Source organism: Hyperoodon ampullatus (genome assembly GCF_949752795.1).
Source record: "Hyperoodon ampullatus genome assembly, chromosome: 3".
NCBI classification, from domain to species: Eukaryota; Metazoa; Chordata; class Mammalia; order Artiodactyla; family Ziphiidae; genus Hyperoodon; species Hyperoodon ampullatus.
Window position 1 is genome coordinate 56,542,763 of NC_136916.1, and position 15,281 is coordinate 56,558,043.

A 15,281-nucleotide genomic window follows, 5' to 3' on the forward strand; every position below is an offset into this window, starting at 1 on the left:
GAGCCACATTAAGAGAAGGGGTGGCTGAGGTCAAATAGTTGCCAGTCACCTAGTGTGCACCAGTTTCTTAGATATTTTCACATTCATTTTCCTACTGAGTGCTCCAAGCACTGCTCAGGTGGGCCAGGCTGGTTTTGTTATCCTTTTCATACAGCTAAGGAAACAGGCTCCAAGATGAAAGGCAGCTCAGGCCTGCCCCACCTAGCGCTTTTCCTTCCTTCCCGCCTACTCCTCTCAGCCCCCATCCTACCTCCCAGGAGGCTGGGCTGCACGGTGGTGACAGGTGGCCTGCACCTCACACTCTGCTGGCACACAGCCCCTCCCTTGCCTGGCCTCTCCCTTGCATAGTCCCTTCATACCCCCTCAGCACCGTGGGCCCCAAAAGCTGGCCTTTAGTCCATGACCTGGGATCAGGCTTATTCACCTGCTGTTCTGATAAGGCGTTCAGGGGAAGAGGACTAGGCTGGACTCCTCTGGTAATGTTAGGGTTTGATTTTTAGTCTCCAATCACCTGTTGACTTGGGTTATACATCAGAGCAGTGTCTGGGAGTCAGCTCACAAGGAAGCTGCACAGAACCCCAGCACGGGTCACAAGAAGGGTGGGTGACATTTCCTGGGGCTGTGTGGGGCATGAGCAGGGTGCCCCAGGGCCGTGCCCCAGGGCCTTGCCCTGTGTGATCTCCACCATACACCCTGGAAAGACGAGGGCTACTGCCAGTGTGCTTGCTCTGATGCCTGCAAACACCCTCATTCCTGCAGTGAGTGTGTAGGTAACATTCTTCCAGACCCAGCTCTCCGCCAGTTAATGTTTTTTTAACCTTTGTGTGCTCCTTCAGAGCTCCGGAGGGGTAAACATTTTATTATTTAGCCAGCCTTATAGGTGCTGTCCGGGCTGGGCTATGCCTAGTGGTTTGCACACCCCCTAGCTGCTGCTCCTGGTAATTGATGGTTCTGTTTCCCTGCCACACTCCAAGATGTACAGTGGTAGAGCCTCCGAGCTAAAAAGGGTCCCAGGGATTGTTAAGCCCAACCTCCTCGTTTCACAGAAGGGTCATCTGAGGCTCAGAGAGAAACAGTGATTTATTCAGTCACTAGACAAGTGAGTGTTCAGAACACTGAACTGGCCCCAGTTCTGACTGGTTTGAGATTGATGGTTCCAACAGGGTAACCCGGTAGCAGCCACTGGCCTCTCACCCCTGCCTTTTCTTGACTGGATAAGGGCAGCACTGCCCAGAGGTGGTAGTGGGGAAGGGAGAGATGGGTGGAGCAGGACATTGGGCATTTCTTACGTCTTCACATGTACTTGCAGCCTCCTCCAAAGTTGCCCAGTGGAGTATTCAGTCTGGAATTTCAAGATTTTGTGAATAAATGGTAAGTCACCTCCTGTTCTCTGAAAGTACTCTGGTTTTGTCCGGCTCCCCATCCATCTTGGAGAGCACAGCTTTGCCTTCTACCCTTTAGCTGCTGCCCTTCGTCCAGAGTGCTAGGACTTGGGGGAACTATCTGACTGTAGCAGCGGGCAAAACAGCTGCTGTGCTCAGCACTTAGTGTAAAGGGACTGGCATATTGCCTTTTGGCCTTAGTTTAATTCAACAAGCGTTTATTAACCTGCTGTGGGTGTGACACTCTGCTAAGAACAGGAAGGTGGGTAAGGCTTAGGCACTCTTCCTCAGAGCCTATGGGGTGTGGAGAGGACGGGCATGCATGCACACGTAAGTGATCTGAGTTAGAACCAGTGCCAAGCAAGAGCTCTCACACTGTCTTTCTTCCTTTAAGCTTAATAAAAAACCCTGCAGAGAGAGCAGATTTGAAGCAACTCATGGTAAGTCGTTTATTTCAGATTCTTACACTGCCACCTGCTTACTCATTTGTTCTCCTCTTGTCAGTCATCTGTCCAGTACTTCCGGAGCCGACACCCTGCTCTGCCTTGACCACTGTAGTCCAGCTGATCAGGGGCCTGCAGGATACCCAACATATCTCCCCTGTCCTCCTATCAGTTTAATGGAAAAGCCGGGATGACCCTGCAGCCAGAGGGAGTCCAGGGAAAAGAAAGGGCCAGCCCGCCCCTGCAAGGGGACAGGGCCTTTTTGTAGTACTGACTGGCTTATCTTAGATTCAGTCCCCTCACCAAGTAACTTTGTCTCCTACATGGTGGCGGTGGTAGGAATGGGATACTGTAAATGTCTGAACTCACATGCCATGTAGAGCCTGGTCAGCGTAACATGTGCTTTCAAGTTCATCAGTTCCTTTGTTCCTTTAACAATGCTGCAAGGCACTGCAGGCAGAGCTGCTGTCTCCATTTCAGAGAGAGTGGGCTTGAGGAAGGGGTAAGACCAGCAGAGCCAGGGGGTTAGGCCTGCAACTGGCCAAGGGCAGGCTCCCAGAGCACCTTCCAAATGCAGCACAACCTCCAGAGCCAGGACTCTTGAATCCTCCTCCTTGGTTTTTACATACACTCTCTGTCCACCTCCTCACACACAGGTTCATGCTTTTATCAAGAGATCTGATGCTGAGGAAGTGGATTTTGCAGGTTGGCTCTGCTCCACCGTCGGCCTTAACCAGCCCAGCACACCCACCCACGCGGCTGGCATCTAAGCACTGGGGAAGCAGCCGAGTCCCCTGCCCAGCAGCATGCCATGTTGCTTCTGGGCCTCCTTCCCATGCCTGTCTCTGTTCAGATGTGCATTTTACCTATGACAAAGGATGAAGAACACAGCATGTGCCAAAATTCTACTCGTGTCATTTTCAATATTACCATCTTTATTCTTATTACTATTGTTATTCCCCTAAGTGGACTGGCTTTGTGCTTGGGGCTATTTTTGTGTATGCTGATGATCAAAACGTGCAATGTTGAACTACAGTGAAACTTTGGTGACTGTGGGTAGTCATTCTTACTGAAAACTGCACTGCTCTCCCACACCGTGACTGGCTGGCTGCCTGTATCTTCGGGATTCTTTGACACTTGGTGGTACTTCACTCTTGCCAGGCTTACCTTCTTTCCAGTTGAGTAGGAAGGGGCCTTGTAAGATCCTTCACAGGCAGTGCATGTGAAGCATGCTTTGCTGCTATGAAAATGAGCATCAGAAAGAGTATATCATGTTATTTCATTATGTTTTTGCTTTTGGTGTAGAATTCAGCAGTTTCCATCACAATCTAGCCAGAGCCCTTCACTGCCATGATAGCTGGGGCTTCACCAGTCTGTCTACTGTGATGATCTGTAGACTTCTGGTTGTATTTCTGTATTTATTTTTAAATATACCCTGTGGGATATTTAGTGCTATGTCTCTTTAAGTTTGGATTAGTGTTTCTAAAATGGTGGAGTTACTCTGAATGTTACAAATGGATCAAGGCATTAACATGTATGAGATTTATCTTTCCCCAAGTTCAAGTACTGATGCTATTGTAAACAACAGTGTGTATAGTGCCTAAAAACTGTATGGAAATCCTTTTACCATTTTAATCCAGATGTTTAACAAATCTAATCTCTTATTCTAATAAATATACTATCAAATTCAAAGGGTGAAAGATATTTCTGCTTTTGTGGAGGGATTTTCAATGTCTGTAGTACATAAGAAATCAAGAGATTTAGCAGCCACACATTACTGAGAGGGAAAGGCAAAGACAGGAAGGAGGCTGGAAGGCGGAAATACCACACTGAGGACAAGTTCAGTGCTTTGGACTAATGGGGCTTCCTGTAATTCTAATCTTTGGACTTTGTCCAGTTCTTCTCAGCAAGCACCCTTATCTTTCAACCACTTTTCCTGTGGACCTGTGAAAAGATGCCACTGATTCCTTCCATCTTTTTATACAAGGGAAAAACAGTAGATGGGGGTAGGATTGGGGGGCGGCTGGTGCCTGACTGGCACTGGAGCCTCCACCTGGACTGTGCTGTGCTGCTTTGCTCCACTGAGCAATGGCTTCCCTTCTCTCTCCAGTTACACCTGAGACACTTTCCTGGAGAGGAAACAAGTGCCTGGCACTGGGTTTGTCGTGACTGTGGGGCGGCAGTGAAGCCACAGAAAATGAAGCTGTGTGCCAATTGGCCACCCTTCTTTCTTTGAACAGTAACTTTTGAGATTTAGGTTATATGTGAGGCTGCCTTCCCTCATTTTCTTCGAGGGCAGGTGACAGAAAACCAAAATAAATATGTATTTAACAATAAAAGGCCTATTTCATTTTCAAATTAAAAAACAGAACTTAGGTAAATCTCCTGAGTAGGTAGTTCCACTCTAGATCTACCAGAGCCTGAGATACAACCAGGATTTTAAAAACTGGTCAGTGCTATATATACACAGCTGCCTCAGCCAGTCAGTCATTTATTTTCTCTCACTGCAAGGCTAACATCCGTTCTAAGTCAACAGCCTAACTTACATGTTTTCAATACACAAACATTCAGACGAGGTTTAAGACCCACACCCTACTCACACCCAGGGTCTTCTCCTAACAGAGAGGATGTCACCGCCACTGAGAATGTCTCAAAGTGTGCCAGCTAATGAATGGGGTAACCTGGTGTCTAAAACCTGGATCTGAACACTTCCAAGGTCAATGTCTTTTGAGGGGTGTTTTATATCCTCTATTCACATCCAAAGGTATTTCATTTTGAGAGTCAAAAAGATTTCTTCCTAGTACTTTTCACCAAGAATGATCTAATTCTCAAGAATGTTCCCTACATCACTCTTGCTGTGTTTTTTGAGTTCCTCAGGCCAAATTCCTTACTCAAACTTCCTGAGACGCCAATAATAGTTGGATTTGTTTTTTTCCCCAGCCGCCGCAAGGCTTGCAGGATCTTAGTTCCCCCACCAGGGATTGAACCCGGGCCCTCGGCAGTGAAAGCCCGGAGTCCTAACCACTGGACCGCCAGGGAATTGCCAATAGTTGGACTTTTAAAGGATGCCTTGTGAGTGTCTCACAAGGACCTGTGAAACTGCTAGAGCAGATATGAGTACTCTCATTTTATACATGGGAAAGTGAGCTGCAAAGGTGAAAAGCAAGCAACCAGTTGGTGGTCAAGCTAGAATTCATACCTAACTTTTCTAGCTCTTGGAAACCCATGCTCATATTTTAAGTTAGCCCCCAAAATGTGTACCTTGATGCTTTTTGTTGCAAAATAATTTTCACACTGTGTTTTCCAAGAAACATGCTCAGTTAAACTTCTGGCTACTTCCTGTAAGAGTAGCTCAAAATAACTTTAATGAAATATTAACAAATATGTCTGTGCTCTCTTCTGGAACAGTTTTGTAAGGAGCTGTGATTGAGGAGGTTGTGTTTTGTTTGGCTTTTCTGGGCAGGGCCAATTACTTTCACAAAATTAAACAACTACTTGTCTGTATATTCAGTGGAAAAGGGACAGTACGCAGAAATGAGTCTCAACTTCAAATACGAAGTTTAACAACTCTTACTCTGTAACTATCATCTCTTTATTGCAAAACCCAACCTCCCAAGCCTAGTGATCCTTCAATGGCACGTTTCCTAAGTCCAGAAATGGGTTTTCAACCATCCTACTGTATTGTTCGCCCCAGAGGAACTGACCCTTTTCTCTGTTTCTGTCTGGAAAGCAGCAAGCTGCATGACGACTATTTATCTTTATTTCTAAGCACATTTTACCATAGTGATGTCTCAACCTAGATGTGATGACAGCCATACAAAGCATGTTAGTAGGCAGTTTTATGATGTCACTGAGAGGTGGCAACAGCTCCTGCTCTCCTCTGTCCTCCTCTGTCCTCCTTCTCTCCCACACTGTGGCCTTGCTCTGCTCACAAGGGTCCAATGGCATGCAAACAGTCTTTATAATTGGTTTTCTTAAAAGAGGCATTGTCGATTGGAAAGGCTGGCTTGTATTTAAACTCTACCCTTTGTGCAAATGCCAGACCTTCTCAATAGCAGTTCAGAGTAAGTTTTTGGTTTTGAACACAATTACTGAATCTGACCAGAATATAAACACAGCACCACCCATACTGCTCAGTATTGAAACACTGCATCTCTGCTTTTCTGTATGTCACTAATTTTGGTTAAAGCACTCTGAAACTTGAGTTATTGATGGAACCATTTTTACAACTACTCATCTTCCTAAAGTTCTTGCTTCCTTTTAAAGGAGGCCACAGGGCCCATGGCAAGAATTCTTTGAAGAGAGAAAGTTCCTGAGGCTTAGAACTTAACTCCTATGACTAACCCTGGCTCTTCTCCCCTTCAGGAATCTGATTCTTCCTCCTCCTCCTCCTCCTCCTCTTCTGGCACATGGCTCCTTGTGCTCAACTCCAGTGCAGTCTGGTTGATGGATGCTTCATTGTCTACATGCACCAACATCTGCTTTAGTCAAGGACACATTATGGATTAGTAAGAACACTGGCCTCAAAACAAATTAATGTTTTCAAATAAAATCTCAATTGCATATTCATCTGCAATATTTATCACTAAGAACTGTGGCCAGTTTCCTATTTCTCCAAGTTCTACCCTGACCCCCCCAACCCCCACTGCCAAAATGGGAGCAGAGTGAATGCCCTACATTTGATAGAATATTACCTGATATACAAACATGGTTTTTACGTAAGAATTATGCTGGCTTAGATGTGCTGCTTTCCAATAGTCTTACATGCTTAATACGCATCTGGGAGAACTGTTCAAATACGGTATATTTAGAAGATGATCTTCCTGAGGGCATTTGGTGAGAGAAGGATATGAGGGCAAGAACTCATTTTTTAGCACTAGGCTTTGTAGCTGAAGCTACACTCTATTTTTAAATCCCAAGCTTGCTTATTCACAGAACAGCAAGAGTTTTGACATCTTCCTGCAAAGATCTTCACTCTCTCCCCGGTTCACTGGAGTGACTAGAGAAAGTGGATGAATAGGAAGGTCGAGGCAATATAAAAGTACAGTCAACCACAGTGTAGCTAGCTGGTAGATGTTCCCTGTTTAAAACATATAAACAATCCAGTTCATCAAACTAGAAAGTTCTTAACAGCACTTCCCAGAGTCCTTTAGGCTTGATAATGTAATTTACAATTTTTGATGGCTAAGCAGCAATAAGAGCAGAATGTACTCCCCAGGCCCACACTTGATTAAGCTTACATCATGTGACTGTTCAGGTGCAGGTTGAGAAGACAGCACCTCATCTTCTCTTCTAGAACTAATCATTGACTGGAGGGCCATTTCTTCAACCTAGAAAAGAAGAGTCAAGGACACTTTCCTTACTATGTCATTGGGCTACTGATGTAGGTGAGATGTACTGAGCACGCTGTAAGCGGTGGGCATCATGAGAGGAAGTGAAAACAGTGTAAGCTCTGTGAAGCTCCAGAGGGAAGGGTGGGCTCCTCGAGCTTTCCCCGCCTTTTAAGGAAACAGCACAGAAAGCTTCCAGCCCCCTTCTCCTAGGTGAACAGGTGTTCCAGCTGAGCAGAGGCTTCCACTCCCCCAGACCTAGCAGCCCAGGGGAGAAAACACAAGCATGCGCTTAAAAAAGCCAGGTGTCTTCTGATTCCACACACCCGAAACTTGTCTACCCCGTAATGAGAAAGTGAAGGCAGGAAGACTGGAAAATGGGAGCGTTCCCCGGAGCACAAAGGAATCTAGGCTTGGCCGCGGCCATCGTCAGCACGCTCACGTTAGGCACTGGTACAGGCACTGCGGTGATGTCGGAACATAAAGAAGTGCAGGCCATTACATGTACCCTAAGGGAAAGCGCACTGTTTTCATAGGTCGCAGGTGGACAATACTTCTCAGTTTACAAAGAGCCTTCATAACCCTCATCTCACTTGGATTTAGAGAGCCTGGAAGTACCGAGCAGGAATTAGCAGGAGCATCTCACTGAGGCTGAAGGGGGTGACTTCCGCAGAGGCCTGGGAACTGGCGCTGATGGGTGTCAATCTCGACTCCTCGTCAAGGCCGTGGAGTCGGTAACAGCTCCGGGGAGAAGAGCTACCGGGAACTACTTTGTGGCCGGTCTCTTCTCGCAGGGCCTCACCGTCTCCCTTCGCAGAGTGGGCGCATCCGCCAGCCGGTCGGCTTTGCGAGACGAGAGCTGTATCGAGCGACCATACTAGGTAGTAAAGAGAGTAGGGGCTCGTGAGGGGAGGCCGGTGGGGGGCAGGGGCGGCCTAGGCGAGCCTGCGGGAGGTCTCCCTTCCTCAGCGCGTGGTGCGGCCGCCCGCGTTTCCGGGGCTACAGGGGTCCGGTGTGTGCGTGGGGGGGGGGGGGGAGGGTGTACTAACCAAACTGATGGCTGAGTCTCAGCCCAGACCTGCGGGATCAAGATTCTTAGAGGGGTGGACCCACAATCTCAAATCCAGCCCCCCAGGCGCCGGTAAGCCACCAGGTCCAGCCGCGACGGCCGGGTGAGGAAGGGTTAACCGGCGGCAGCAGGCGGGCTCCGCGGAGAGGCAGGCGGCCCGGGGCGCCGAGGCGACGGAACGGAGGAGCGGAGTGGGGGGAGCAGTGTCACCTTGAGCCGGTTCAGCTGGTCGTGCAGGGCCGCTTTCAAGCGGAGCAGCGTCTCCTCCTCCTTGCGCAGCTCCTGAAGCCGGCTCAGCATCGCGCGTCCTCGCGCCGGCGGCCGGCCGGGCACTCGCCGATGACGCCACCTCCGCGCCGCGCTACCGGAAACGGAAGAGTGGGTCGGGCGGGGCTGGCGGCACTTTGGGGCGTGGCGGCCGCTTCCTGCTGGCGGCTGGGGTCGCCGCTCCTCCGCTGAGGAGCTCGGCCCACGGACGAAGTGGGGTTTTAAACCAAAAACCTAGACTCCAATGATGATTCCTAAGGTAAAGTGCGTTGGAGCTGTAAAGGACCTAGAGATAAAAATGGTCAGATAGCATGTGTCAAGTGCTTCAGCTGAACAGCAGTTAGCACCGTTCCACTGGTGTTGCGTCAGGCGGCTGCTTTCGCTCCCCCAAACCTGCAGACGCGTTTGAAGGCAGGGACTATTGCCAGCGTATAGTGCATGGTACAGGAGCCCTACTGTGTTGAAGGTCTGGACAGGCGAAGATTCCCAGTCACATGAAAGGGATTTCCCAGGAGGCCTGCGCAAATTAAAGCGCGGAAGACAGAGCGGCGTTTCAACAAATTGGACGGTGTTTTTTCATGCTAAGGAACTGAGATTTCTTGATACAAGGATAGACTGCCAGAGGGAACAAAGCCAGATGCAAAACAAGACCCTGACATGACAAAGTTCGGGAAGGAGAACGTTTGGGTACATTCCCTGCATTACCATGCTCGGTCAACATATTCATGCCTACTAAAAACGCACAAGTGGTTGCGAAAAAAGCTCTTAGCACTTTTCATACCAAGGGTCCAAGTATCAAAAAGGTGGCAAGCATTCCCTCCATCAACTGTTTTCTAACACCAGGTTATAACACCTCTGAAGGAAACGTCAGTTTCTTACTGCTATACTTTAAAAAATGTATTCTGATTCTGCCCTCCTGTGGTTACTAAAAATGTCAGATCTTTACGGATCTTCACCCATTTTCCAAGGTGGTTTTTTTATGGGAGAGCGGAGCTAAAGAGTTTCTGTGTATTTCTGGGACAAGTCTTTTAACCATCTGTTTCTCAAAACATTGTTACTTACAAAGTGGATTTTATATCTAGATTTATGGAACATCCCACTTCTCATTCAACTTCATGGATTTTATACTAAATCCAAGGCTCCATTTTATACCAGACTTAAAAGGCTTGAATTATAGACCAAAAGGCTTGAATTATGAAGAACAAAGTGTCAGTAAAAAAAATTCTAACCAAGATTCACACAACACATCCAAGTCATGTTTCTCACTGCCTCTTTGATCAGGTCTTTATTCAAAATTAGCTGTCCAAAATGATTTGACCTTTACCGAATAAACAAATTTAAGTTTATGCAGCAGCCTTCTTTTCCTCTGTGGTGGGTTTCTTTTCTGTGGGCTTTTTAGCAGGCTTCTTTTCAGCAGGCTTCTTTTCAGCTGCTGGTTTCTTGGTCACTGCAGCCTTTTTTCCCACCAAAGGCTTCTTTGGCTTCTTCGGCTTCTTCAGCTTCTTAACGCGAACAGCCTCCTTTCTCTTCTTTCCCACCACAGGCTTCTTGCCTGGAATCCCCTTCTCATCTGATTTGGCTTCTAGCGCTGCTGCTGCCCTATCCATCCGGATTTTGTGCTGCAACAAATTAGGAAGAAAATCTAAGAATCAAATCTCTCTAAAAACTCAACATATATCAGCAAAATCCAAATTATTGCTTACGTTCCTGGCCTGGCGAAGAATGGTGTTCCGGCGCATGGTCTTTGCATATGGGTTTAGCTTCAACATGATTCTCAGGTTTTTCAGTGGATTCTTCTTCAAGACTCTGCGATGAATCTTCTTGCTATAAAAAGGTAGAGACTATATTTATAGTTTATTTACATTACCCATATTTCTGAAATACTCAATAGTATGAGGCTAGGCAAGAATTACAGTGAATATCACAACTTTACCGTGGTGCTCGGAGGGCTCTTTGGATCTCTGGGCTTTTCAAGATTCTGCTAAGGTCTGTATTGAGCATCTTGTGCATGGGGAGGCTGAATGAAAAAAGAAAACATTGACTATAGAGGCTCAACTCCTATTTTTCATGTAACTGACTAAAGAACATGAACCTCAACAAAAGATTATTTTTAATCATTTAAGCTCGACAGAATACAATCAGAATTTCCACTATACTATCATTTCTCAGAATCTCACCATTTCCACATATTGCATCTGTATACAAGGAGGAAATGGCAACACAATCCGTTATTTAGAAAATAGGCAAACCAATTTTGAACACTATCCACAGCATAAACACCACGTTCAGTATATGAATTACACTCACTTGTAGTTACTCTTGAGGGAGGCAGCTTTACGCCAAGTGCCATACAGCTCATCTAACTTGCGGAAAGCACTTTCAGTCCAAATGCAAAAACGTCCCACATGTCCACCAGGAGCAAGTTTCAAAATGTTCAGTTTGCTTACATTAAGCAGAGTAATTCCTTTTAAAGGGAAAACAAGAATTAGGGAGCCTGTATTTCAACAGAAGAAACACAAATCATCTTTATAGCACCCAAGAAGTATTTTAATCATGAATTTCAACCATCAATGGCTCACTCATTCAGCCAAGAATCAGAAGTTCCACAAAATCATGAAGTTTCAGAAACACAGACCATAAAGTGGAATCTCATCATAATAAAAGCTGAGTAAGCTTGCAGAGCATGGGTAATTAAAACATGTAAGCAGTACAAGAATTACCAGGGATGTTTCTGAAGGCCTTGATGATACCATTGTCCTCATTATAAATGATGCAGGGTCCCCTGCGCTGGATACGGCGACGGTTTCTCATTTTGCCTTTGCCAGCTCTCATTCGCTGCGAGGCGTAGACCTAACAAAGTGAGGTTTGGTATTTTGATTGAGATATGATCCCTGCAATAGATCTTCATAGTTTAAAAAACTTCATTTTACAGATGATCAAACTAGAGGCAAAAATGACTTGCCTAAATTTAACACAGCAATGATTTCAGGTTTCAAACTCAGGTAATATGGTTCCAGAGTCCTTGCTCTCACATCCACTATGGTTTAGTTATACTGTCCCCTTCAGTAATCTTTTGAAATTTAAAATCTGGCAACAAATTTGTGTGAAGGACCACAAAATCTACCTTTTTGATATCATTCCAAGCCTTAAGTTTCTTCAGGAGCAAAACAGCCTCCTTGGTCTTCTTGTAGCCTTCAACTTTATCTTCAACCACCAAAGGAAGTTCAGGAACTTCCTCTATACGATGACCTGACAAAGCCAATTAACAGTGACCTGGTTACCCTGCACCCTTTGAAAAACTGAATCGAACCCACAAACTAAAAATGGTGTATACAATTTGCCAAATCAGAATTTCCACAAATATCATGTGTTTCAGAAACACGGACCAATGAAGTGGAATCTCATCATTTTGACAGTTAAATAAAAAGAGGAAGCAACGTGACAAAGTGGAAAAGTTTTCTAACAATATACTACATCACTTTATTTGAATTAGTTCCCCCAGTTACATAGTATTCACTGATGATTTAGTTGAATACATAGTATTTACTGATGACTGAGACTGAAGTGATTATAACTAGTATTTAGCAGACGGAAATTTAGCCACACACTCTAGGATGAGGTGAATGTACACAGGCTATTAACCACTAACACCAATGAAAAGGGTCAGGTAGAGAAAAAAGGGGTATTTTATACGACTCCTAGAATATAAAATATCACAAACCTTTAGACATGACCAGCGCTGGTAAAGCCGAGGCAGCCAACGCAGAGCAGATGGCATATCGCTTCTGCGTTGTATTCACTCTGCGGTGCCAACGTCGCCAGGTCTTGGTTGGTGCAAACATGCGGCCCCCACGACACATCTGTTTTCCCAGTTAAGAATCATATTTCTCAAATTTTAGGAATTAAAAACAGGTTATGCCTTGCTCAGTAAGAATTTTCGTCACCCTTCTGAACCAGCTTACTGACAGCAGGCAACTGTCACTGAGAACAGAGTAAGGCGCAAATTACAACATCACTGCAAGCAAAACCTCCTGTCAAACCTGTTGACTTTAAAAATTATGATGGAAAAATCTTCCAGATTTCAAATCTGTCTAGAGAAATGTTTAACCTGGACACTAGCATCTTCAGCATGAATTATTCTGCAACTACTAACATGAAAAAGACAGGTCCAGCCTGCTAAATGCCACAGCTGACTAGTCTAGGTGGTGAAACAAAGGATACATTTCCAAAAGCACCCTGGCCAGAACGGTGAGTGCCGCCACCTCGAACCCTGGGAATTCGAGCCACAGCTCTGCCAGTACCCCAAGACTCAGCACTGGTTTGATGACCTGAAATTGCGAAGAAACCCAAGTTTTAGCTACCCAACCACACCATTCTGACTACCATGCACGGTAGCAAACAGCATCAGAACATCCAGGAAAATCATGTGGTTCAGAAACACGGACCAATGGAGTGAAATTTCATCACTGCTGTTAAGTACCTCTTAAAAAGTCAACCCAGGAAAGATCTAAATCCATACCTGCTAATTCACTGACAGCATAGGGCTGTCTGTTGTTTTTGCGCAAGTTGGTGTGAACAAAGTTCACAATATCTGGTCGAATGGGAGCCTTGAACACAGCAGGCAAAGTGACATTTTTGCCAGATGACTCCCCCTTTTCAGAGTACACTGATATCAGTGGACGAGCACACGCCTGGGAAAAAGGAAAAAAATATTTATATTGACAAGCAATGTCAGAGGCACTCTTCTCACGTGCCAACAAAAGCATTAACGGTTCAGTTCCAGAAGAGACTAGAGTTTGATGAGGTAGGTAACGCTTAAACCAAAAACAAAGATTAAGTTACCAACACACCATCAGGTCTATTAACATCAGTAAATACTTGAAGGACACTTATGATTCTCAAGTTCTGCCACAGAATTTTCATCATTTTCAAAGAGAACGCTTTATGATTAAACTTTTAAATCAGGCCTTAGAAAGCAAAATAATCAAAACCATACTGTAAGGTTTGAAAATGCAATTTAATGCCATCATCCAAACTCTTTCATCCCAAATGTCAGCAAATCTACCAGGGCTCCACTCCTCCAAACATCCATCCTTGCCCCCTTCATCCCATTCCAAACACAGGTTCCAAAAATTACTAGTAAAAACAACAACGCTGTTACTTCTTGCTCAGTCTTCTCCAAAGACTTACCACCTGAAAGGAAAACATCCCAAGCAGGATCTACACAACCTCGCTTCCCATACTTTCTTCCAGATGCTCAGGCCTACACTCAGGGCCATCCCTGTCCTGCCTCAGATGTAACGAGTCTCCTACCTAAAGATACCCTTCCTCACCTCCTTCGGGTTTCTCTGATCACTGTTTATAGAGCCCAATTACTGCTTCCTCTCCAACTTCCTATGTCTACAGCACTTACTACCATCGAACATTACGATGCATTTTGACCAGCTCAATTACGATCGAAGCTTCATAAGGATAGTGCTTTTTCCCTATTTTGTTCACTCAACTCCCCAAGGCACATATACAGACGTTATTTATGCAGTACCTATACAACAATTAAATTTTAAAGCAAGAGGACTAGAATGCTTTCAGAGGCAATTCTTAAGATGAACACACAATAATTCAGGAAAAAAGTGGAAATACAGGTTTTTTCTTTAAAGAAATCTCTCAAAAGACAGAAATATTCCTTACTAAGCCGGGCACGGAGATACAAGACCCCAAACTGACTCTCACCCAGACTCAGTCTTAGACCCTGCAAATTTCCAAGTCTTAAGTGGAACCCATTCTTTCAATATCCAAGGGAAGCCAGAATTCCAAAGGTCCTTCTGCGCCCGAGAACGAACTGGGGGTCCCCCTGTGTCGCTTCCAAACGCGCCCTGCGCCGGCTCGCACACGTTGCCTCTAAGATGGCTGCCAGAGAGCCTCCCTTCCCAGATCCCAGCCACAGACGCCCTTTGGTCCCCATCTTCTTCTCCTCGCTTCCCCTCATGAAGATTTTATGCCCTGAACCCCCAAGCCCATTCCTGCCAGGCCCCAAGAGCAGAGGAAGGTCCAACCGAGAGAACTTTCACTAACCATGGCGGGGAGATGAGAAGGCCACGCTCCTCTCAACCCGGCGGCTCCCACAGGAAAAGGAAGTACTTACCACTCCCACTCTGTATGTAACCTTCAACTCGTCCACCACCCTGCCCCGTCTCAAAACCAATACAGGGACACAAAATATATATCTACCACTCTACAAAAATAAAAATAGCGTATTATTTCTTCATATATGTCAAATTACCGTATCTATTGACTTCCAAAGCCAAAAAGAGCACTTAGAAACAAGGAACTCCTTTTCGCGGAGTAATCCATAAGGGGGCGAGGCCAACTCTCGCGAGACGAGTGTCTTTTCCTCCTCAACCGTTACAACTTATTTTAACTTTTTCTTACGGGAATGGAAAACTATTGGGACAGGAAAAACAGCTGTGTGCTATAAAACAAAAGTTTAATTTTGTGGACAAACGGGACCTGTTGGGGGTGGTGGTGGTAAAAGTAGTCCCGGCGGGGGGTCATAACCCCGGAAGTCAGCGTCTGGCGCGCGTTTCAGTTTGGCGGTTTCGGATCTGCAGTCAAACTGGTCCGGGATGTGGTCGCGAACCAACCGAGCTGCTGAGGAGTTTTACGCTCGTCTCCTTCAGTGAGTAGTAGCCCCTGCTTTTGTCTTGGCTGTGAGGACAGCTCTTCTCCCTCGGGGTATCTCGATCCCCTCCCCAAGCCTCTTTCCACAGCCTTGGGGATTAGCTCCTTGCCA

General features: G+C 45.8%; 4 protein-coding genes across 5 annotated transcripts in view; 2 read left to right on the forward strand and 2 right to left on the reverse strand.

Moving 5' to 3' along the window:
* Positions 1–2,595, forward strand: part of MAP2K1 (mitogen-activated protein kinase kinase 1) — a gene marked incomplete at its 3' end in the record, with an annotated part of 76,517 nt that extends 73,922 nt beyond the window's left edge. For both annotated transcript variants that reach the window (XM_079700318.1, XM_079700319.1), the window contains 3 exons: positions 1,310–1,371; positions 1,777–1,822; positions 2,482–2,595. In XM_079700318.1, the coding sequence (XP_079556444.1) occupies positions 1,310–1,371; positions 1,777–1,822; positions 2,482–2,595 (222 nt within the window). The remainder of the gene's footprint in view (positions 1–1,309; positions 1,372–1,776; positions 1,823–2,481) is intronic.
* Positions 1,131–8,524, reverse strand: SNAPC5 (small nuclear RNA activating complex polypeptide 5; the record flags this gene model as incomplete). Its single annotated transcript, XM_079700320.1, has 4 exons — positions 1,131–1,342; positions 6,170–6,303; positions 7,066–7,155; positions 8,435–8,524. The coding sequence occupies 3 exons, from the start codon at positions 8,522–8,524 to the stop codon at positions 6,187–6,189; spliced, it is 297 nt and encodes a 98-aa protein (XP_079556446.1). The 3' UTR covers positions 1,131–1,342; positions 6,170–6,186.
* A 1,220-nt stretch (positions 8,525–9,744) lies between these two features.
* On the reverse strand, positions 9,745–14,588 carry RPL4 (ribosomal protein L4). The gene is made up of 10 exons (XM_079700405.1): positions 14,564–14,588; positions 13,011–13,182; positions 12,713–12,819; positions 12,213–12,351; positions 11,616–11,740; positions 11,212–11,341; positions 10,799–10,955; positions 10,425–10,508; positions 10,195–10,315; positions 9,745–10,110 (listed from the first exon to the last, which is right to left on the reverse strand). The coding sequence occupies exons 1-10, from the start codon at positions 14,564–14,566 to the stop codon at positions 9,835–9,837; spliced, it is 1,314 nt and encodes a 437-aa protein (XP_079556531.1). The 5' UTR covers positions 14,567–14,588; the 3' UTR covers positions 9,745–9,834.
* A 526-nt stretch (positions 14,589–15,114) lies between these two features.
* Positions 15,115–15,281, forward strand: part of ZWILCH (zwilch kinetochore protein) — a gene marked incomplete at its 5' end in the record, with an annotated part of 38,590 nt that continues 38,423 nt past the window's right edge. Inside the window, one exon of the mRNA XM_079700497.1 lies at positions 15,115–15,167. Coding sequence (XP_079556623.1) covers positions 15,115–15,167 — 53 coding nt within the window. The remainder of the gene's footprint in view (positions 15,168–15,281) is intronic.